We start from the raw sequence: 22751 nt of genomic DNA on the forward strand, positions 1-22751 counted from the left end.
GTTTGCTCATTTTTTATGAGAATTTTTGCATCTGAGTACATCAAGAACGTCAACATGTAGATTTCTTTTTTGTTGTTGTATCCTTGTCTGGTTTTGATATTGAGGTTTTGCTGGCCTTACAGAATGAATTAGGAAAAATCTCCCCCCTTCAAATTTTTGAAATAGTTTGGGAAGTATTAAGTAGAAAATGTTCAGCGCAAGGTAAAGGTTGGGTTGCATTGTTTTGTGGCTGGTGTCTGATTTTTTGTTCAGGCATCTTTTGTTGAAAGGAGTACCCTTTCATTTTTTAAAATTATAGCTCAAATTTTGTGAGTTAAAATTACTTTAAGATCCACATATCAGAGGGGTGCATGTGAAAATTATGCCTGTCTAGAAGTAAACCTGTTTACATTTGTCCTTATTGCTTCAGAAGACAGGCCTTCTCTGCTTAAATCATTTCACAAAGCACACCCTATAGTGAAGAAGGAGCATTTTTTTTTTTAAATTGAAATTTCTTTTCTAATGAATGTTGCAAGTGTTTCCTGTTTTTAAATAAAGCTGTTTGGGTGAAAAATTTCAGACTGGATTAATTAGATAATGAACCTTCCTTTGTTTTCTAGATTATTATTCAATTTTTAAGATCCAACTTGCTGTTCCTCTTAATCTCAGTCATCCTTAGAACTTGTGAGGGAGCTTTCATTTTTTGAAATATAACTCAGGAACAGAGCTGCTTTATAAGTCAAATGTGGGTCCTTTGTCACTAGAGGGCAGTAAACACAAACAGATGTAGTGCATTTATTTGAGGTTTCTTCATGTTTTAGCAATAATCAAGGTTATATACAGTTTTTCTACTGTGCAAATAGATTGAAAATCCCGTTATTTAAAATATCGGTGATAGCTGGATGTGGTGTCACACACTAGCAACTCAAAAGGCTGAGAGCAGAGAGTTCAAAGTTCAAGGCCAGCCTTAGCAATTTTGGTGAGACCCTCAACAACTTAGACTGTCTCAAAATTAATTCTTTTAAAAAGGACTAGGGATACAGCACCATGGTAAAGCATGTATGTATGCATTTATGTATGTATGTGTATATATGTCTATATTGTGTGTTTGTCGACCTCTAAAAATAGTTCTAAGACATTTGAAGGTAGACTGTTTTAGAGACACTGACTGTTAAAGCTATTGTGTTTAATATCTCAAGTTAAACTTTGCCTCAGATTTTTTCCAGGGGCATTTAAGTAATTGTATTTGCATTTGTGAAACTGAACAGTACCAGATATATGAGACCCTACTTTATATGAATTTGGTTCTTGGTTAATAATAACTACCAGAACTTGATTCTAAATTGAAAGGTATAAAATAAAAGTAGGTAAATTATAGAAGTAGATAGAATAAAATATTTTCCAATAGTGTGAGTTCTACAAAAAAATGCTATTGCCAGGACAATCCCTTTGGTTGGAGAAATCTAAGAGAATATATGTTTATCTTAATATTTCTTAAATATTTCAAGTATTTAGCTTAGAATTGATTATATTAATAGACCTTTAGTGTAGACTCTGGGATAAACGTAAAACAAAGTCCTAAATGCTGTTTTTTTATTAACATATATTAATTGTACATATCAATGGAGTTTGGTATGATATTTCCATACATACATACATATATCCTGCACTGATCAAATCATCCATTTCTCACCACCCCCCATCCTCCCCTCACTAGTCCCTGGTGATCACTATTCTACTTTCAGGTCTTTTTTTAGTTTCCACACAGAAGGGAGAACATACGTACTTGACTTTCTGTGTTTGTCTTGTGAAATACTGTTTTGGGCGGAAGCCAGACAGCCTGATTTTAAACTTTGGCATTACTACTTTCTGGCTTTGTGACCTTGAGCAAGACACTTGACTTCTCTGAACCCCAATTACCTCATGTTTTGGTTTTTCTTTTTCCCTATTAAAAACTGTGGCTTTTCTGTCTCGACCAGTGTTCTAAAGTCAATGATGCCAGCCATATGTTAATGTGTCAAGGATTCAACTTCATCCATAGAATTTTAAGTATCCTGAAATACTCCAGAGAGCTTGCTGATTGCTCGGAGTATCTATTAAGGACTGAGAAAATGAAGAAGAAGAGTGGGATGTGGTGATTCTCAAGAGAATTATTAGGAACAGGGAACTGAATGCTGATGGAAAGTTTTTTTTTTTCTGTTTCAACATCTATGTTTATAAGCCATTTGCATATTCAAGAGCGGCAGATTACAACTAGGAATCTGAATTCTAGCTGTGGTGCTGCCCCTCAAACTGCATTGTCAGGACTTTCTGGACCTCGGTTCCTTTTCTGAATGTGTTGCCCCCACTCTGCATGAGAGCACATCCTTGTCTGGTTTGTAGTGCATTCCCAAACCCAGGCGTGTCTCGCTCGGGTGGGGCTGCGTATCTGGGCACCGCTTCCTAACTAAATTAGCTGGTAGGATCCACCCTGTCTGGAGATGGGACCACAGAGATAGTAACCATGGTTCTTTCATTCAAGATGCTGTAGATGATGAACCATCACAGACCATGGTGAGCAAAGGCAGAAAGAGGACTGGGTTTGCCTCAGCTGTCACCCATGGGACAAGTTATCAAGTGTTTAAGAACGTCCATCTTTTGACTTTAAAATGGGCAGAGTATCTATCTTACTGAGATGTTGCAAAGATAAGAAACAAGGTATATAAAACTATCATTGCATAATAGATGCCTAATAACTTGAGACAGTTTAAAATCCACAGAAGTCAAGTCTGACAGTAAGAGTTGCACCATTCTGGATCCATCTGAATTTCTCTTCTGGATTGTCTAGAATCCTCCCCAAGTTCTTCCTACCATGGCAGTAGGAATAAGCTTCTAGTCTGTTTTGTGTAAAGGGAAAAAAAATAAAATGAGTTTTAATTTTGCTTGGAGCTTAAAAAAGACTTCTTATTCCCTTGAAATATGGAAATCTTCCTTGGTACTTTTTACTTAACACTTGCAGTAATCTTCTGGCAGCATATTAGGGATTTACAGTTGAATCAATTCAAATTCGACACCTCTCTGAGCATTAGTGCACGTTGTTGCTGATGGAAATCTGTGGAATGGAGACACCATTGTGTTCAGCAAGAGAATGGGCAGTGGACAGTCAGAAGCAGGGGAAACCATATGTGTTTTTGGATAATTTTTTAAGACAGGTTCTGTTGTTTTGCCATATATAATTTGTTTTATATGTTTTTGGTGACATGGCTGAGGGTAACACCTCTGATCCTTTCCTATCTCCTATAGGTGGTTAAAAATGTTGCTAATTTTTGCTTTTGCATCAGTGAACAACCTTTTCGTGTTTGTGATCATTAACTACCTCAAGAAATATAGAAAAAGAGTAAGATATATATTTTCTCTCAATGATTCTACCTTCTGATTGTAGAGGCTAAACTCAGGGCAATAGAAACAACTAGAACAGAGATTCTTAACACTGGAATATTCAGAAAACTGGGGGAACACAGTATGGGGTGCTTCTCTGGTGAGCCAGAGGCTAGGGAGACTGGACACCCTGAAGTCCATAGGAAAATCCTTTGCCATGAAGGATTGCTCTGTCCCACCCACAGGACCTCCAGCTGTTCATGTAGATGAAAGTGAGAGCAGCTGTTCATGTAGATGAAAAACGCCCTTATAATAATCTGAGCCTAGAACCCAGCTCCTTTTTACATGCACACACGAAATATTTTTACATGGTTTTATCCACACTAGCTTTTCAGTAATGCAGCAACAGCATCATGTTACGGGAAGTTTGTACTTGGTTATATTTGAAGGCTTCCGAGAGTAATCCTAACCATTTCAGGAGAAAAACACAGTCTTTCTAATATAATTTCTGTGTGTTCATTTTCATGCTGCTGTAACTTTCATCTTCCATATCAGAGAAATCACAGTGAACACTTACGTAGTTTTTACTGTTCCAAGTGCTTCGATTATATGCACTGATTTAATTCCTGCAGCAACCCTATGAGGTGGACACTATTCTCATTTTCCAGATGACTAAATTGAAGCATGAAACATTTAAACAAGTCCCTCAAGGTCATAGCTAGACAGGAATAGTAAGATCTAACCTTCTAATGATTTTTTAATATGGTTGTATACAATATTTATGTTTTGTATTATTCAATATAAATTCTTTTACTTCTCCTTATGTTACTGATATAAACCATTCTACTTATTTTTGAAAGATTATCTACGTAGAGAGTATTTAGTCTGTGTGCCTATATTTAGCAAAGTATATTTACAGGAATTGTCATTAAGAATTTCAATTCAGGATACAAGAAATATTTGTTGTAAAAAGAAAATGTTAACTTGTCAAAGAATAAAATCGACTGGTGGATAGATAACAAGGAGTCAGGACAGTGAGCCTGAGCTTGCTGAGAACCACTTTGAAGTATTACTTGGATTTAAATGATAGGGGGTGACACGCATTGGGAGCTCACCACTGCGTGTGTTGCTGCCTGGAGGCCTTTGCTCTGGGTGTGCCCCTAGCCTGGATCCCCCTCCCAGGGCTCTGGGTGATTGCCTCCCTCCAGATCTCTGGATGACCATCATCTCAGAGAGGCTTCCCAGATCCTCTGTGTCCTAACACTTCATTGCCCCCCTCTCCTTTCTCTTCCTCCATTGCCCTTATCATCCTGTGGTGTGTTTTGTCTTGCTAACTTAGTTGTTGCATGTAAGCTCCAGGTAGGAAAATGTGTTTTGTTTATACTGTGTCCCCCACCATGTGGGACAGTGGTTGGCATATAGTAGGAGCTTAGTAGAAAATATTTTTTTGTATGAAGGGGTGAATAAAGGATAATTAAAATTTGGAGAAGGACAGGAATAGTTATGTTTGAGACATACTTGAATAACTTAAATCTGACTTTGAAGGGCTGGTTTGAGACAGGCAGAGTGGAAGGAGGAGGGAGCTAGTAAAGATAGGGAAATGGGAGCTGCTGGTCCAAGAGACAGTTGGAATTCTAGCCTTCCAGGGACAGAACTGAGATGTCAAAGAGCAGCTGAAAACAGTTTTGCATTTAGGGATTAGGAGCAGCAATCTGGATCCCACAGAGGAATGTAGATGGAAGGAAGTAGGTGGTAGGTTACTAGCTTTGAAGTTACAGGCTGAGGCTGGATTTGAGGAAATGAGGTCTGGCAATGGAAATCAGCATGGCCCTGGAGGGGGAAAGGTCAGAAGCGAGAAAATAGTGGAGATTCAATGACAGAATTTCAGATCTGAGACACAGAGTGACATGATGCAGATGAAAGGAAACAAGGTATATTAAGAAAAGAAGTAGTAATCCAAGAGTTAAAAAATGATGGTATGGGGCTGGGGTGGTAGCTCAGTTGGTAGAGCATTTGCTTTGCATGTGTGAGGCACTGGGTTGAAATAAAAACAGATAATATAAAGATACTGTGTCTGTGTACAACTAAGACAATATTTTAAAAATGTTGGTATGATAATGGAATTATTGTTATCAATATCATCTGATATCTATTTGTTTTATTATATATCATTATTTCAAGTGCTTTGCATATATTATTTTATTACTTTATTCTAATTAGTTATGTGTGAGGGTAGAATGCATTTTGATGCATCATACATAAATGGAGTATAGCTTCTCATTTGTCTAGTTGTACATGATGTAGAGTTACACATTTCATTTACTCCTCCTAACTGTTCTGGCTATTGATTGCTGTATAATAAATCACTTCAAACTTGAAATACAATTTATTTTTACTAGTTTCCATGATTTTGTGGGCATGGCTAGACATTCTCATTTGGGGTCCCTTGTGGTTGCAGTCAGATAGTGGATGGGGCTGGAGTCATCTGAAAGCTAAACTGAGCTGCATGACCAGGATGGCTTCTTCATCTCTGGTCTGGTTGGTGACTGGGCAGATGTGTGTGCTTGTTTTTAGGCAGGCACAATCTCTCCATATCCCCCACTCCATACTTTCCTACATATCAGAACAGGGATTCCAATAGCAAATCCAAAGAAAGCAAGGTGAAAACTCAAGGCCTCTGTGACTTAGCCTCAGCAGTCATGCATCATCATGTGGGTACACAAGCCAGCTCAGATTCAGCTTAGTGGAGTGGTGTGACTCATTAGGAGTCTTTTGCAAATTAGCTGCTGCACTAACCAATTTAGAAGTTAGGATTAGAGTCCAGGTGCTGGGTGAGTTGGGGAAATTCATATTCTCTCTCAAAGTGTCTTGTTTATGTGGAAATGAGAGATTGGAGGGAATGAAATTGAAGGTACTTTCTATTTTACTCTTTTAATTATTTGGATTGATATGACGGAAGTGGGAATAGAAAGGAACAAAAGGAAAGTAATGGCATTTTATGAAAGGTAGGACTTGGTCACGATGATGGGTGAAGAAGAGAAGGTAATGTGGTAGAGGGGAACATGTCAGGGTTACTCGAGGATTCAGTTAGATGATTTATATTAAACACCTGACAGTGTGTGACTCACATGAGACACCTATTGGATGATAGGAGTCACGGATTTCATCTGAGACACTGGAAACAACATGGGCCCCCTGACTGCAATGGGAGTTAGTTATGATAAGAACTACTTTAAATAGAAAAATGTTTCATAGTTTTGAAAAAGTTTGACGTGACTGGCAGGACATTTGAAAGGGAAGAGTATTATATTTTTGGAAATACAGTACTAATGTTCAACTTAGAAGTAGTCATTGAAGAGTGTAGGCCTGGGAGAGAGTCTGTGGAGATCCTGAGTTAGGGGATTAATTGAAGAAAGCAAAGAAGGGATGGTCAGAGCAGTGGAAAGAAAAGAAGTTCAGGACCCTGGGAGTTCAGGGAAAGTGTTAAGAGTGATCAAACAAGGCTGAACACTTCAAAGAGGTAAGGAGGATAAAAGACCATATTAAAAAAAAAGGTTTTGCCTTTTTTCTTATCTTTTGTAAAGGATTAAGAGAAATTTAAGGAATAAAACACAAGGGTGTAAATAGCAACTAAGAACTTGAGCATCAGGGAATCAACGGGATTTCAAAGATGAAGAAAATGCAGTGGTCTCCCTCTCACCTACAGAGGATATGTTCTAGGACCCCCACTGGCTGCCTAAAACAGTGAAGAATACCAAAACCTACATATACTGTATTTTTTCTTGTATAAACATAATGATGAAATTTATAAATCAGGCCTAATAAGAGATCAACAAGATAAAATAGAATAATTTTAACAATATGCCAAAATCAAAGTTATTAAAACTTCTGACTGTTTATTTCTAGAATTTTCCACTTAATGTTCTTTTGATTAACAAACTGTAGAAAGTGAAACTGCAGACAAGGAAGAACTGCTGTGTTTATGATGAGGGCATACTATCTAAGACAAACCTGAACAACAGAAGTACTTCAATGACAGGAAGAATGTGCAGTAATCATATCATTAAGTCACAAAAGAGTTGAGAATAAAATTTTGAGATGGAGATGAGGGAGAATGGGCAGGATTTTATGTTAAAATAGGGCAAAAGCAAGATTTCCCCCTTTTCTCATACCAAAGACCTCTTTAATATAAAAATTACAGAGTAATATTACTCTAAACCATACATAAAAATGTTTTTTCCTGAAAGAATCACATTCTATATAGTAGTGATTACTCTTCAACTTAGTTCTGTATTCCTAAAAGCCACTTTAAGTTTACAGCCAAAAAAAAATGTTCCCTTCTGATCAAAATATAGATCCTGAAATCTATATACAAAACATTGCATTCTTTATCCATACACAGCTTGTTAGCTTTTGGATTCATTTTCTCCCAAGTCAGATTTATAATAAATCATCTCTGCATTAAGATTTTGGAAATTAAAGAGCTCAGGCACACATAGCCCCACCAAAAAAAAAAAAAAAAAGGGACCTAAGACCAGCCATACCATACAGGTCAGAGGCTGCATCATTGAATTTGTGAATTCTGGGCATAGGTCACATTTTCTAATCCCTTGGCTTTTATTATGAACAGGGGGAGAACCATGGTTATATCTAGGTCACCAAGGAAGCCAGTTGTTTTGGATTTGAGAAATCCAAGAGAAAGGAAAGTAATTAAAATGCATGCTTATCGTTTTCAGAGCAGCATTTATGTGGATGTAAGTAAAGTCCAAGAATATTAAAGTTCATAGAAATGGTTCCAGAAGGGCTGTCAGTCTTTGTCTAAGAATGAGCTGCGGATTTTGAATAGTGTCATGGTCGTTATGCATCTCTGTAAGAGGGAAGCCCCATTCATCTTTCTCACGGCAGCCTCCGAGCTGTAGGGAGACCATTATTAAATGGCGTTCACCGGGTCAGGTGGAAAACCTCTTCCCCAGAGGCTCGCCCTCGCCAGCCAATCACAAAGCAGCCTGCGCCAGGTCCACACCCCCTGCCCTCACACTCTGGAGGATGGAGTACGATTGGTGCATAGTTGGGGTTCTGTGGGAGGGGTTTCTTGTCACTCTTCCCAGCTTCCCTGCAGTTCCTTATTTGGTAGCTTTTGACAGAACTAGTCTTTCTTGCAGCTAAGCATCTTGATATACATTATTCATTAAGCCCTGGAGCTGGGAGAGAGAAAGATGCAGACCCTTAGATCTTTAGCTATTCTTTTATCACATGGATTTTCTTTATTCAGAATAATTGTTGAATTTTGTTCCATTGTGGAGTTTTACAAATGGCATGTATTTAATGGGAAGATGACTGGATGGAACCTAATACGAGGCATTCTTTTGTATACTTAATTACCAAAATCTTTAAAATCCCACACTGGCTTACGGGGATTGTGAAAGTATAAAGGATTTGAAGATACACATATTTTTGAACATATTTATCATATATATAAACATTTTTGATAAGCAATCAAAAATGCCTGAAGCAAACTATTTGCTATCAGTGTCGTGGGGCTACATAAAGGTAAGATTGATTTTTCCTTTGAAAACTCCTGGTTACTCCGATTACATAATTGATAGTGTTAACAAATTATGATGGTATTTAAGCTTCTAAGCAATTCTATATTTTTCCCTTTTACACAAACTATGAAAGAAATATGTGTTTTCGGTGTTCAAGAGAGATTGGATAACTTTTTATCATGTGTAGTTTGTTAAAATAGCTTTTTGATGTGCAGTGATTCTTCTGTTTGTCATATGGCATAAGTTTGTGTTGTGCTTTAAAATATCAAGGTAATTAAATAAATTCATTTGCAAATAATTTTTTAGCCAAATTTCCTATTCTGATATATGGATTCCAATTAACATGTAACACTTTAAAGGTTATACAGTTAATTTATGGCTCTTGCTAAATGCCTGCACTACTTTAATATGACAAAGATTTTTTTTCCACTTTTGGATATACAACTCTAGATTACATTAAAAATTGACATTGAATATTTAACTGATATTTTTCTCAAAATGAAAATTGATTATCTTAGTGTAAAATTATAAAAAAAGTTTGTATGATGATGATGCTTTTGTTAATCTCAAGAAGTAAATTAATACACTGAATTTAATAAGAATGTGTTCATATTTAGCAAGCTTTTTGCCTGTTCTGTGGTAATGATAGCATGGTGTTCTACCTCCATGATGGTAATGAAAGGTAGAAAAACTTAGTTCAGTTCTGGGTGAAGTATCACTTCAGAAAGTGAGGCTCATCCTTGATTATTGAGGCAATTGCACAAATTTTTAAAGGTTCATTTTTCCATTACTTTAAGGACTTGAAGTTTGAAATATTTTATCTGTTTCTTTGCTTATTTTAAAGGACATTTCCCCCTTTAGTTTTGAGATTTTCTCGAATTTTTAGAAAACATTTCAATGTTTAAATTTATGGATGATCCAGATTTTTTAAATGTTTTTAAATATATAGATTTTCATTATGTGAATTCTGCTAAGCATTTCTTTTCTACTTTTTTAAATACAGAAAAGTATAGAAAGTAACCCAAAAACCCCATAATCCCTCCAACTCCTCAATTTATCTCTTAGCTTTTAGCCAGTTCATATTTGATACATTTTTTAAAGGCTTCATGTTTATATTTTGGGTATGAGCAATACCTCCAAGAATCTAAATATACAGATGTGGTCTTATGCATTTTGAAGATTTTATTTTTATGCAGCCAATTTAAATTTAAGTAGCTTTTAATACTGATGTATTCCAAACTTGTCACAGAACAGCAAATTAAATGATTTTTTAGCAGAAAATTATAGCTAAATATAAGTGTTTTCTTTCTGTTTGAGCTATACCACCTTCTTGAATGTATACTAGGAGAATATGTAATATATATATATATATCCAGTAGCACAGTGGCATGATTCAGGATTTCAGAGGACTATATTTTAAAATATTTTAATTATATTTTTGTTTCTTTAATTTATTTATTTATTCTAATTTTTATACATGGCAGCAGAATGAATTTTAATTCATAGCACACATATAGAGTACAATTTTTCATTTCTCTGGTTGTACACAAAGTGGAGTCACACCATTCATATCTTCATACATGTACTTAGGGTAAGGATGGTGGAATGAGATGGACATAATTTGTTTTATTTTGTTTTCTTAATCTTTTTTTAAAGTTTTTTTTTTTTTTGTAGTTGTGTATGGACATATTGCCTTTATTTGTTTATTTTTATTTGGTGCTGAGGATTGAATCCAGTGCCTCACACATGCTAGGCAAGCGCTCTGCCACTAGTCTACAGCCCCAGCCCTAACAATCTTAAATATAGAACTTATATACAAACTTGAATGTAAACCGGAGAACTGTAGTTCTGAAATGTAAAGCACACCATTCAGATATGCATTTTCACTTTCCTTTAAGCCTTTTAAATGCTACTCACAGATATTCTGATGCTTAATGAAAACAAAGGATTTAGAAATCTTCCTCATGTTTTTCTTCATTGCAACCATGATTCTGTTTTATTTTCTAATTACTTAAACCAAAACTAACAAGAAATTCCCAAGCAGAAAATATTTAGAGGCTACTTTAAAAATAACTAAATGCTCAATTAAATTGCAACCAATTTTTAATTGAAAATCAATTCAGTGTTTTGTGTCTTTTAAATCTATTAATCAAGAAATATAACGATATTTCAAGAAGAATACATTTTATTAACTTTTAAAATCATCATTTTTCCCCATTCATGGTAATTTTTATGTAGTTATTTTAGTAAATGTTACAGAGTTATCTCAAAATAAGAGAAATTCTACTTAGATTTTAAAATTTTTGTTGAATACTTTAGTATATGGTTCTTTAGTACATCAGGCTATACACTCCAAAACCAATTTGTAAGATCAGCTAATAGTTGAGAAAGCAATTGTGGTGATTTTTGTGGTTATTAGTTTAGTTTCTCTGGATTTAAAGTTTTGTGTAATAGCCAAATAGTAAAAGATTTTTAGTCCTTTTAGAAATATCCTTATGTTTTAACTTAATGGATGCTTTGACAGTACTCCGTAGGAAATCCCTCATAATTCTTTCCTTTGGGAAGAGAGAGGTTGCTTCAAATACTGTCAGTTATAATTATGATAAAATTAAATATTGACTTTCTTGGAGCACCTTGCAAACCTTGGTAGAGAGATAGATGTGTGATAATGGATTTCTCCAACCCAGGATTTTTCTGTTTTTGAACAAAACAAAAGAATAGTCTGGGCATAATGTGTATGATGTGAAATATTCAATGGAATATGCAGTCTTGTTTATTCAGTCTACACAATAGATTCTCTGGCATTTTTTGCTTTAGTTATCTGTACTAACTGGCTATTTTGATGAATTATATATTTTAATCACCAGAAAAATTATGCATCAGTAATTTGTGTCCCAGATTTGCAGGTAACAAATATCATTCTATTTGTACATATGACAATATATTCCTTCTAAGTTAGAGCTTGTGCACAAGTTAGAAGATGGGTTTGTGAATACCTGGATCCTCATCTAATTTTTCCACTTGCCCCAGAAGATTTAGTGTTTAGTTACATTGACAGGGTGCAGGTGGACACCTTCCCTGTATGGACTGCTGAGGGGCTGGCAGAGGCTGAAAGGACTGCCTATTTCACACCTTTTACATAAGATGACTTTGTGATTATAGCAACTTACAGCTTATGACAGGGAAAATGTCTAGTCAAAGAGTTACTTACTTGAATGCATGCTTCAAATGTTAATAGAAGACTGTCTTTTAAGTGTGTGTGTGTGTGTGTGTGTGTGTGTGTATTTCTATTTAATGGATGTTTTCAAAGGTGGATTTCATCTGTAAAGCAAGATGTGTTGTCCACTTTTCAACCTGTGTGAGATTATATATGATATAGTATGTTTTTGAACATAGTTTCCTCTATGTCCTAAATTCTTCTATGGGATTGGATGAAGAGGGGGCTAGCTAGTCATAACTATAATCAAGTCCTTCAAGTGCATGTTCTTCAATCATAAAAATTAATATCAATTAAAAAACACTCAAAAATAGGAACTGAGTATCAAAAAGAGGGCTAGGAAAAAGAACTCAAATAAGTTAAGCAACTATTATGTGCCAGACTAAATAAAAGACACTTTCCATTAGCTTAATTAATCAGTAACCCACAATTTACTCAAGGATACATAATTTAATAAGATGGACAGAAAAAAATTTGAACAGTATTGCAAACATCTTACGAATATTCTTAGAAGGCCTTTCTCGTAGATGATACTATAAAATGCTAAGTGAAAACAAGAAGCAACCATGTTTTATATGTTATATGATGCCAATTTTTAATTGAAAAATCTCACAGAGGTTAAAAAAGGGCATAGAAGAAAATACAACTGATTGTGATTATTTCTAAGTAATGGGTTTACATGGTTTCTTGCTTTCTTCTGTATAGCATTCTGGGTTTTCTATCACATGTGCATTTTATAATTAACAAGAGGTTACAAAAAGAAAGTAGAGTAAGAAGGTAACCATTGTGTTCCTGGGTTTGAGAATAAGGTTCCTAGACCTGTGAATTGACAGCTATAACTTGTATTTATCTTGACCAGTTCATTTTTGACAGCCAGGGAGTGCTAGTATGCATTACTGTGTCCAGCAGTTTATTGATTTGTTGTTGTGATGACCTTCTGCAGTGCTTAGTAGGGAGAGTTCAATCCTTATGCCTAATTTAGATGATCAATAAGATTGACTTTTGGAGAGATTTAACTACATTGAGTTAGATCATATTTGTAACAATTATGTAGAGAAGCAGTACTTTTTGAACATTCTAAATAAGCTAATTTAACAGTGAGAAATAATTGCATTTCAAACATTTCTAAAAGATAAATTCACTGCTCTTCTCCAGACTTAAATGAGAATTTCTAGTGAAGCTCAACCACTTAAAGGCTGCTAAAGATAAGGAATGATGTATCTGGCTTTGGTCAAGTATCTAATAACAGTTACCTTATTGGAAAACATATTGTTTCTCTATATTAAGAGAAATATTAAAAGCATATTTAAAAGCCTATTTGGGCTGTTTTCAAAGTCAAAGGAAGATATGTTAAGAAGCAACTACTATGTCAGTACTGTCAATTCTTTATTAAGAGATCACATAAGGGGAATGAAAATGCCAAGAGTAGTGTCTAAAGATGCTTAAGGGTATAGTACTCCAACAGTTGAGTTGCTGTATGTATGGGTATTAAGATTAAATGAGTTTGTGATCATATTAGAAATGACACAGTATTGTATACAGGAAACTAAGTAAGTAGAATATATTCACACAGAAAGAAAGAAATATAAAATAATAGCAACAAGGAAAAATAATATAGAACGTGTCTATAATAAAACTTGAGGCACAGATTGGAGGGAAGGAGAAAGGAGAAAATATATTAGAAGAAATATCTGAGGTGTTAACTGCTAGCTGAATATCTTCACTGTTGACACAAGACATTAAGGCAAAGATACACAAAATATCCTAAAACTCCAGAGAGGATGTATTCAAGGAAGAATAAATACATCTACGATCCTAATAGAATACCTTTTTAGAAATGGTGGCAAAAGAAAATCTTAACATTCAGATACAGGTGAGATTGGACATGTTCAAGGTTGTATGGCCATAGACTGAATGTCCAGATTCAACAGCAAGCAATACCCTTAAAGGAAAAGCAATCAAAATAGTTACAGTGGAAGTTAAAGGCAGAATAACAACTCAAAAAGGCTGAAGTTAGATAGATGTCAACTTAGAATTTTTTACCTAGCAATATTAGCCTTCAAAATTTCTAATGTGAATAAAGATACTTTCAAGGAAGAGGAGAAAACATAAGAGAATTCGCCATCAATTCACCTGCTTTAAAGAAATATAAAAATAGTTCTTTAAGCACCAAATATTTGACAGAAGAAAAAAAAACTGAGGCAGGAAGAAATGATGAGCTAAAATTAAATGGCAAATATGTGGCCAAATATAATTGAAAAACAGTGGGCATAATAGTTATGGTATTTATAAATTGCAATAAAAACATAAAAAACAGGAAGGGTATAAATTTTTAAGGTTCTATCATTTTTTTGTAAATAGTAAATGCATTATATATATTAGATTGTGATAAACCAAGGATGCATTTTGAAATCTCTAAGTTGTACATTAGCCACTAGCCACGTATGACTGTTGAGCATACATGATTAGACAAAATTTAAATGTGTTTAAGTGTAAAAGAATAAAATCATTTTATTAAAGATTTTTTTTTAAAGCAGCGGATGTGCAGGGAAGTATCAAATCTTTGAAAATGTTGGCAATGCCACGTGGTGTCTTTGGATAAAACAAGCACTGTAGCTTTAGTAAAATAAGTTGCAAAGTAATAAAATACAATAATGAAAGTTGATGGGGTTTTTGTTTGTTTGTTTGTTTCATGACTTGGGAATTGGGTTGGCAAATTCTGTGAATGCTGAGAACCAATAAGCCTTGTACTTTTTACTTGAAAAAAAAATTAAAGAATATATTATGTAGTGTTTATTTAAGTTTTATTTTTCCACAGTTCCCCAAAAGTACTCAAATCTATTAAAGTTTTCTTTGGGGTAAAATATCAGATTTTAACCTTTGACCAATATTATTTATATATTCATTTCTGGTAATGATAAACCAAATGATAAAAATATACCATGCTTAGTCACGTGAAAACACTTTTGTGTGCTTATAAATTATATTTTTATCTAAATACCAATAATACATTTAAAGTGTATAATTGTTTTTACTATTAATTGTCATTGATTGTCAAAATCTGTGCTATTCAATGTCATAGCCACCAGCCACACACTATTTAAATTGAGAATAATTATACGAAATTCAAAATTCTGTTTCTTGTTCACACTGACCACATTTCAAGTGTGTGGCAGCCACCTGTGCCTGGCAGCCACTGTCACAAATGACACAGATTATGGTTCTTTCCTATGATTGCAGAAGGTTTTGTTGAAGAGTTCTCCTCTAAATTGTCAAGGCAATTTAAAATTTTGGGGATGTATCTTTCTGTGTCCCAGGATACGCTTAAGTTATTTCACTTAAAATTTCCTCTTCTGTTATTTCATTTTACCTTTTTGTTTTTCAGTTTAAAAGGATGCTTAATCGGGAGCTCACCCATCTCTCTGAAATGAGCCGGTCTGGAAACCAAGTGTCAGAGTACATATCAAACACATTCTTAGGTGAGAATAACTCCATGCAGCTTAAAATTTTTCTTTTGAATTGTTTGCTTGCTGGTTTTTGGAGAGGGATTGAAGCACCAACTCATTTTGGAAATCAAATAAGTGTCAAAAATTCCATTTGTATTTATTATCTTAATAATTTGATACTGTAAACTTCTAAGCCTTAGAATATAAGGTAACAAAGTAAATTTTTTTTTATTTACTCAGTGGTGCCAGGGATTAAATTCAGGTCTTCACACATAAAAACATTTTACCACTGAGCTACATCCCTAGACAGTTTTTTTTTTCATAATACAGAACAGTACAATGTATTTTATAAGATATTTATGCATGCATTTGACAAATTTTTCTTAAATGCTTCCCTGGCTGGGCACTAGGTACTTAATGATAAATTAGAAATAGTCCCGCCCTTGATGATTTGATTGTCTAATGCATACCATGCCTGGCAATCTGGTGAGCAAGTACAGTGCAACTGCTAAAGAACAGTGTGCTAATAATAGCTGAAAGTATGATGTTCTGGGGCAGCCCCTCTACCTCATCAGCAGAAAGAAAGTGCAATAAGTGAAAATCAGTAATTTGAACAAATCCTTGATTTAAATTTACTTTCAAAACAAAACTGTTCTAATGGCTGATTGGCACATTACTGAACAGACATGAATATTTACAGTGTGCAAGAATGGGTAGGTTTGCTGACTGCTTGAAATAGTGGAAGAATGAATGTACCAAGATATCTTGATTTTACTGTAGAAAACAATAAAGAGCATTGGTGTAAAATCACTTAATAACTTATAATTGGAATTCTCTGTGGTTCCCATAAAACTTGGTTACATCATAACTTATCTAATGTGGTATAGAAAAAGAAAGGACCTGAGGTATTCAAGTCATTAAATATGCTTGTTTCCATTTTCAATTTTTTTTAATTTACCTCGTCAAATGTCAAAAGGGACTACTTCCCTTTGAATTATTTTCCTTAGAAAGCTTATTTCTATAATAACAGGAAATAAAGGGGAAACCTATATTTTCTTTCAAAAAATGCTGCTTCAATTCCCATAGTCTGATCGGTTTTAATTAGCTGTTAGATTTGTACACTGCTATTTTTATTATATTTGTGTTTGAAGTTTTTATTATTTTAAAGTATGTGTTGAAAATGGAAATCCTTAGTTGGCAAGAGCAGTTTCAAGCCTCTAGATTATTGTCATACAGTAATGGAGTTGGTGAACAGAGCAAATAATCAAGAATTGTACTTTCTGTGAGTCTTCTGTCATGATTAAGTCTTGCATGATTTTTTTCATTGGGTGATCTATCAGGAAGTAACCACTGGACACATTTGATATTAATTATTTTATTATGGAATTTATTTGCTTAATTTTGTATGTGAGGATATCAAGTTTTCATCAAATTATGAATATTCAACTCTATTAGAAAAGTATAACTTGTAAATATTTCCCAGTGATTAATTATATCCTGCCTAATTATGCATGTTGTGTTTTTTAAAGTAGAATTCATAATAATTTAGAACAATTTCTAAATTTCTTAAGATAAGCAACATGAAGTGGAAATTCCTTCTCCAACTCAGAAGGAAAAGGAGAAAAAGAAAAGGCCAATGTCTCAGATCAGTGGAGTCAAGAAATTGATGCATAGTTCTAGTCTGACTAATTCAAGTATCCCAAGGTTTGGAGTTAAAACAGAACAAGAAGATGTTCTGGCCAAGGTAAGATAATTTCAGAGAGCGTAATCATAAGTATGCAGTGATGTTTTGCATGAATTTTGATTTCTTCTCTTTTAAATAGATGGAAAAGTTCATTAATTTATGAGTTTGTTTTGAAAATGGAAAAGCACTTTATAAAGCTCTTTCAGTTATTTGAATTTATTAATATGTGGAGTTAGACAGGTGGTTTAGTACACATTTCTTACTTTTTTTGCATCTTCATTTGATTTTTGGTCTGAAGAAGTTAGAAGTCTGTCATCTCTTCTAGGTTGTACAAGAATAGTTAAATTTCTGTGAGTAAATACTATCCATTGAAGAAATGCTTTGGGATTGATATTCAAATATTCAAAATCTGTGAACGTGATGTGTTGTCAGAATTACAATCTAAGCAATGCTTCTCCATTTTCAGTACATTTAAATTTTCCTAAAGTTTGCTTTTATTTTTATGGTATATTGCTTATATTTAAAATGAGTCATTGTTTAAAAATATCTAACAATTTTTTAGATTTTTAAATATTTGTGTTTCATTGCCTCATGTTTTTCCACTTTGTAATTATTTGGTATCATTTTTCAATGCCAGGAACTAGAAGATGTGAACAAATGGGGTCTTCATGTTTTCAGAATAGCTGAGTTGTCTGGTAACCGGCCTCTGACTGTTATCATGCACACCATATTTCAGGTATAGCAGTTCTATCACATCTCTTTTGTGCAGAGACTGACTGTTGAGTCTATGAAAAGTGTATGCATTTTGTCTTCCTTATCACTCACCCTTTTTGTTAAAGTATTTATATTTTAGTTGTAGTTGGACACAATACCTTTATTTTGTTTATTCATTTTTATGTGGTCCTGAGGATCAACTCAGGGTCTCCCACATGCTAGGCAAATGCTGAGCCACAACCCCAGCCCCCCTCACTCTTTTTTGTTTTTGTTCATTTTGATAGTATCTTTTCCCTTATCTGTTCCTTTTCCAAGGGACAAATAAAGGTACAGAAATGTGGAGTGTGGGTAAAACACAAATAAATTTTATTTTTGTTTTTTTTTCCATCTAAGAAAAAGATGTGATATGGGAGAATGAAGCAATTCATTAAAACAACAGTTTAAGATTCATCTTCACGACCCTGACTTGCATAGGGAATGGAGTGCTAACTTTAAAAAATGAGTAACTTCCCTTCAGACTAACCTCAGAACATAATTTCTTTAATCACTTTTTTGTCTGCTACTACCTTTCCCATATCCACTACTTTTTCTTGTGCAGCCCTTGCCTCAGCTCAGAGTGAGATTTAAATGAGAATTTGAGTCTGTTACTGATATACTGGGACTGGAATGGGAAACTCCAGTTCTAGAATGAGGTTGGAGCTGGTGGGGCTGAGGCAATGGTGCTCCAGCGCTGGTGCCTCCATGGTCATGGGATACTGAAGCTTTTATAGTAGGCAGTACATTCCTGAGACCTTAGGTTTGGATAAAGCAGTATTGTCCTCCAGAAGGACAAGTCAACTCTGATATTGTCCCATAAGTTCCTAGATCTTCCCAAATATTTCCATGTCTCTCACTGCACATGGGAAAGTGCTATTTCTGTTTCTGAGTCATCTGTAGGAAGCCTGGTGGTTTTGTGTGTGTGTGTGTGTGTGTGTGTGTGTGTGTGTGTGTGCAAGGGGGGGGTTGGTTGTTTGTTTTAACATTCTGTGTGAAACATTTTTTAAAAAAATATAAAGACAAAAATGTTACAAGGGTATCTTCTCCTACAGGAACGGGATTTGTTAAAAACATTTAAAATTCCAGTAGACACTCTAATTACATACCTTATGACCCTTGAAGACCATTACCATGCTGATGTGGCCTATCATAACAACATCCATGCTGCAGATGTTGTCCAGTCCACTCATGTGCTACTGTCTACACCTGCTTTGGAGGTAAATCTGTTTTTAAAAACCTTAAGAACACTAACTTGCCATTCATGAGTGTCTTAAACTTTCAAACTGAGGAATTTGTGATGCATATAGTAATTGGCTTTATTGGAAATATGCTGACTTACAGGGGAGAAATGTTGTGGTTAATAAAGCAGTTGCAGCTTTGATGAATTTGTCTGTAAAAGTGGGTCAGAGATTTAGGGATTCATCTGTTTGTATTTCTTCTTTTGAAATGATCCAGTGGATATGTCATAATGCACATCTGGACTTTTGTTTGTTTTCTGGAAATTCATTTTGATGACTTTTTAAGTTAGAGTTCAAAGAATGATTAATTTATAAAATGTAAACAGTGAATGCATTGATATTTTCCATAGAATTTATTAGGAAAAAATACTTTAATTTTTTTTTAAATCCTAAAATGTTATTCTGCTAAGTGTTTACTAAAGCAATTTGATTTCCTTAATCATTTTTGGGAAAGATTCTCTTTTTGGATATAGTTTGCATTGTTCTCAATATGAAATTGTGTTAATACCTCATCATTCAGATGAGTGGTTTTCAACTGTAGATGATTTCTTGCCCCTTCCCCCCCACCTCAGCTTCTAGTGACACTTGGAATGCCTGGAGAAATTTTTGGTTGTATCACATTTTTGTTTATATATGCTACTGGCATGTCATGGTCAAGCCAAGAATTCTTCTAAGTATCTATAATGTGCCAGTACAGGACATCATCACACATAGTGTGACCTGACACAAAATGTGAACAGTGCTGAGGTTGAGAAATCCTGATTTGGATCCAAGAAAAGAATTTCCCATGTCTTATTAAGACACTCTTTTTTTCTATTTTTTTAAAAAAGTATAATGATCCTCAGATATAATGAAGTTGAAATATTTTCTTCTAGAATTATGCTTAAAAAGTTTATAGGTACCTCATTAGCTAAAAGTCTGTTCAAAATACATGGTGATTTGAAGGTTTGTTTTCCATCTAAACCTAGGAAGTCATTTGTCATTTTATTAATACTTTTTATTCATATCCTTATAGAATAGTAATATTGATATTATCTGATTTTCCAGGCTGTGTTTACAGATTTGGAGATTCTTGCAGCAATTTTTGCTAGTGCAATACATGATGTAGATCATCCTGGTGTGTCAAATCAATTTCTGATCAATACAAGTAAGTAAAGTTCACTGATTTTTTTCAGAGCAAATTTTTCTGAGGATCTGTGTAAATTTTTTTTCAGGTCTATAAAGTTCTTTTGAGATGTGTAAATATGTGTTTTAATGATAGTGTAATGTTAATGTAATTTATCTCTGAAAATTATCATTACATCCCAAGAGGCATTATGATGTTTGAAAATATGTGTTTAGGACTTCTCTGAAAATAATATGTTGCTATTTCACTAGATAGGGATAATAAGGAGAATCAAAAGTAAAAATGGGAAGAGACATTTAGGTAGCTATGCTGCCTTTAAAGGTTAAAAAAAAAGCAAAGGTAGGTGAAAGTGAGTGCTAGTAGACCTTTACTTTATGTAGATCATCATTTCATCCCTTCAGAAGCTGTAGCTCACCTTTCCCCACCCTCAGCAGGCCCAACCCTCTTCTTTCCTTTTTAAATCTCGTAATGAGGGTGACAGGAACTTCTCTCTTAATTTGATATTTTAATCATTCAGTCTTTTTCTCCTCAGTGGTAACCTCTCAAATCTGTATAACAAGTCATTGCTGAATTTGGAAATGTAAGGATGGTAGGACTATTCAATGTGGACATCTCTGACAGCTGCACAGCAAGCCTCTGTAGGAAATGTTGAGGTGATGTTCCACCTCTTCCTTTGGAAAGAGCTTAGGTTTACAGAAGTTATTTGGTCCTTGAAGTCAGTAGGTAAATTACTTAAACATTTACTGTGATTTAATTCCTTGCCACTAAAATAGATTAATATTATAAATTTAATTTTATATATGAAAAAAATGCAAAGTTGTTGAAAATGTTTTTTTTCTCATGTTAATAATCTGCCTTCTTAAAAGGGAAATCAAGATTTTTATTTTAAGATAAGAGAAATGAGGATATAGGACTATCTAGGATCAATGGCTATCCCTAGTAAGAAAACACACTAAGTAGATTTAAGTTGTGAGGTGAAGATAACCAGGAGGGATATCTGCCCAAGCCGTAGTTAATTGGCCAGTTGAATATGGATACCCCCTTGTTTCTTTTCCAATCTTAGAATAAAAAGGAAATAGACAAAAAAAATTATTTTTGGAAAAAAAAATCTGCCTTTTTTTCCCTTCTGCTTGAATTTGTGGATAATAGTCTTCCTATATGTGATAACCATCTAGCCATGTACAATTCTGGATGCTTACTGTTTATTTCTTATACTTGGCTGTACTCAGATCTAAAGAGAAAAATTAAATGCAAATCTTGCTTTGAGACACTTAACTCACACTTGAGGATTATTTAAATCTATTTATCTTTCTTTTAACAACCTCTGTCCTACCTTACAGTAAAGTACACTTTAGTGATCCACATATTTAAAGGATTAGAACAAGTGTCCAGAGATGTGTAGTTAGAAGCTTGGTTTAGGAACTTATTTATACAGATTAGGTCATTTAAGCTAGCATAGCCCATCTACAGATAAATTTAATACCCATTGAAGTTTAAGAGGCACTGAAACAGATGATGGAGACATTTGGAGGATGATTATAAATACTGAGAGAGTAGCCAGAGATGTCCACTTAAGCTCATTTTTCTGGTCACCTACTTGGGGTGGAAGGATGACAATCCTGAACCTGAAAGTTCCTTGCTGCCTGTGATGCTGTGATGATCTTCTTTCTATCGGACCACAGGAACACAGGAAAGCTCACAATCCACAGAGCAGCTTAGGTTGGATTGCTAATATTTTTGACGTTAGAGTGTGATGGGACTGTGTTATTCCTGAGCAAACGAATCAGCATTGTCATTTGGTGTATGAAAGTATCCCATGGTTGATGATAGTAACGGGGCATGATCAGAATTACTGCCCTAGTAAGCTTTTGACAAGGGATCATGTGAGGTAGGTTCTTTTTTTTTTTTTCCTTTGAAGAACACAGAAAGGGCTTAGTAGCTGGTAAAATAAAAAAGTTTTATCTTCATAACATACAATAAAGAAATCTCTCATAACTAGTAATAAATAGCTTTGTGAAATTAACAGTATTATACATTTATTTACTTTTAGTACCAGTGATTAAAATTAGGATTGCTTAACCCCTGAGCCACATCTCCAGCCTCTGTCTTTATTTTTTTTTTATTTGAGATAGGGTCTTGCTAAGTTGTGGAGGCTGGCCTCAAATTTGCAGTCTTCCAGGCATGTGCCACTTCTCCTGACAATCCCTTTGTTTTCGATGTGCTATAAATGTCTTTTTTTCCCTTAACAGACTTAAGTTGGTATTTTCTCCTACGTTTATGGATGAGTTGAGCATCAGTGAGTCAGACTAGCACTAGCTCTGCTCTTGGCTCAGAGCTGGAACTCCAGTCTGCCCAAAACCAAAGATTGAATCCATTCTTTATAATAAGGAACTCTAAAAAGTCCTGAT

General features: G+C 34.5%; 1 protein-coding gene across 9 annotated transcripts in view; it reads left to right on the plus strand.

Moving 5' to 3' along the window:
* Positions 1 to 22751, plus strand: part of PDE4D (phosphodiesterase 4D) — a 1076913-nt gene that overhangs the window by 1041280 nt on the left and 12882 nt on the right. For 8 of the 9 annotated variants that reach the window (XM_081288614.1, XM_081288615.1, XM_081288622.1 and 5 more), the window contains 5 exons: positions 15485 to 15578; positions 17117 to 17289; positions 17867 to 17965; positions 19032 to 19196; positions 20265 to 20364. In XM_081288614.1, the coding sequence (XP_081144740.1) occupies positions 15485 to 15578; positions 17117 to 17289; positions 17867 to 17965; positions 19032 to 19196; positions 20265 to 20364 (631 nt within the window). Of the gene's footprint in view, positions 1 to 8518; positions 8887 to 15484; positions 15579 to 17116; positions 17290 to 17866; positions 17966 to 19031; positions 19197 to 20264; positions 20365 to 22751 lie in introns of those variants that run through there. The other variant, XM_081288620.1, reaches the window with a different exon arrangement.

This window comes from Spermophilus citellus, assembly GCF_964194105.1.
Source record: "Spermophilus citellus genome assembly, chromosome: 1".
Lineage (NCBI taxonomy): Eukaryota > Metazoa > Chordata > Mammalia > Rodentia > Sciuridae > Spermophilus > Spermophilus citellus.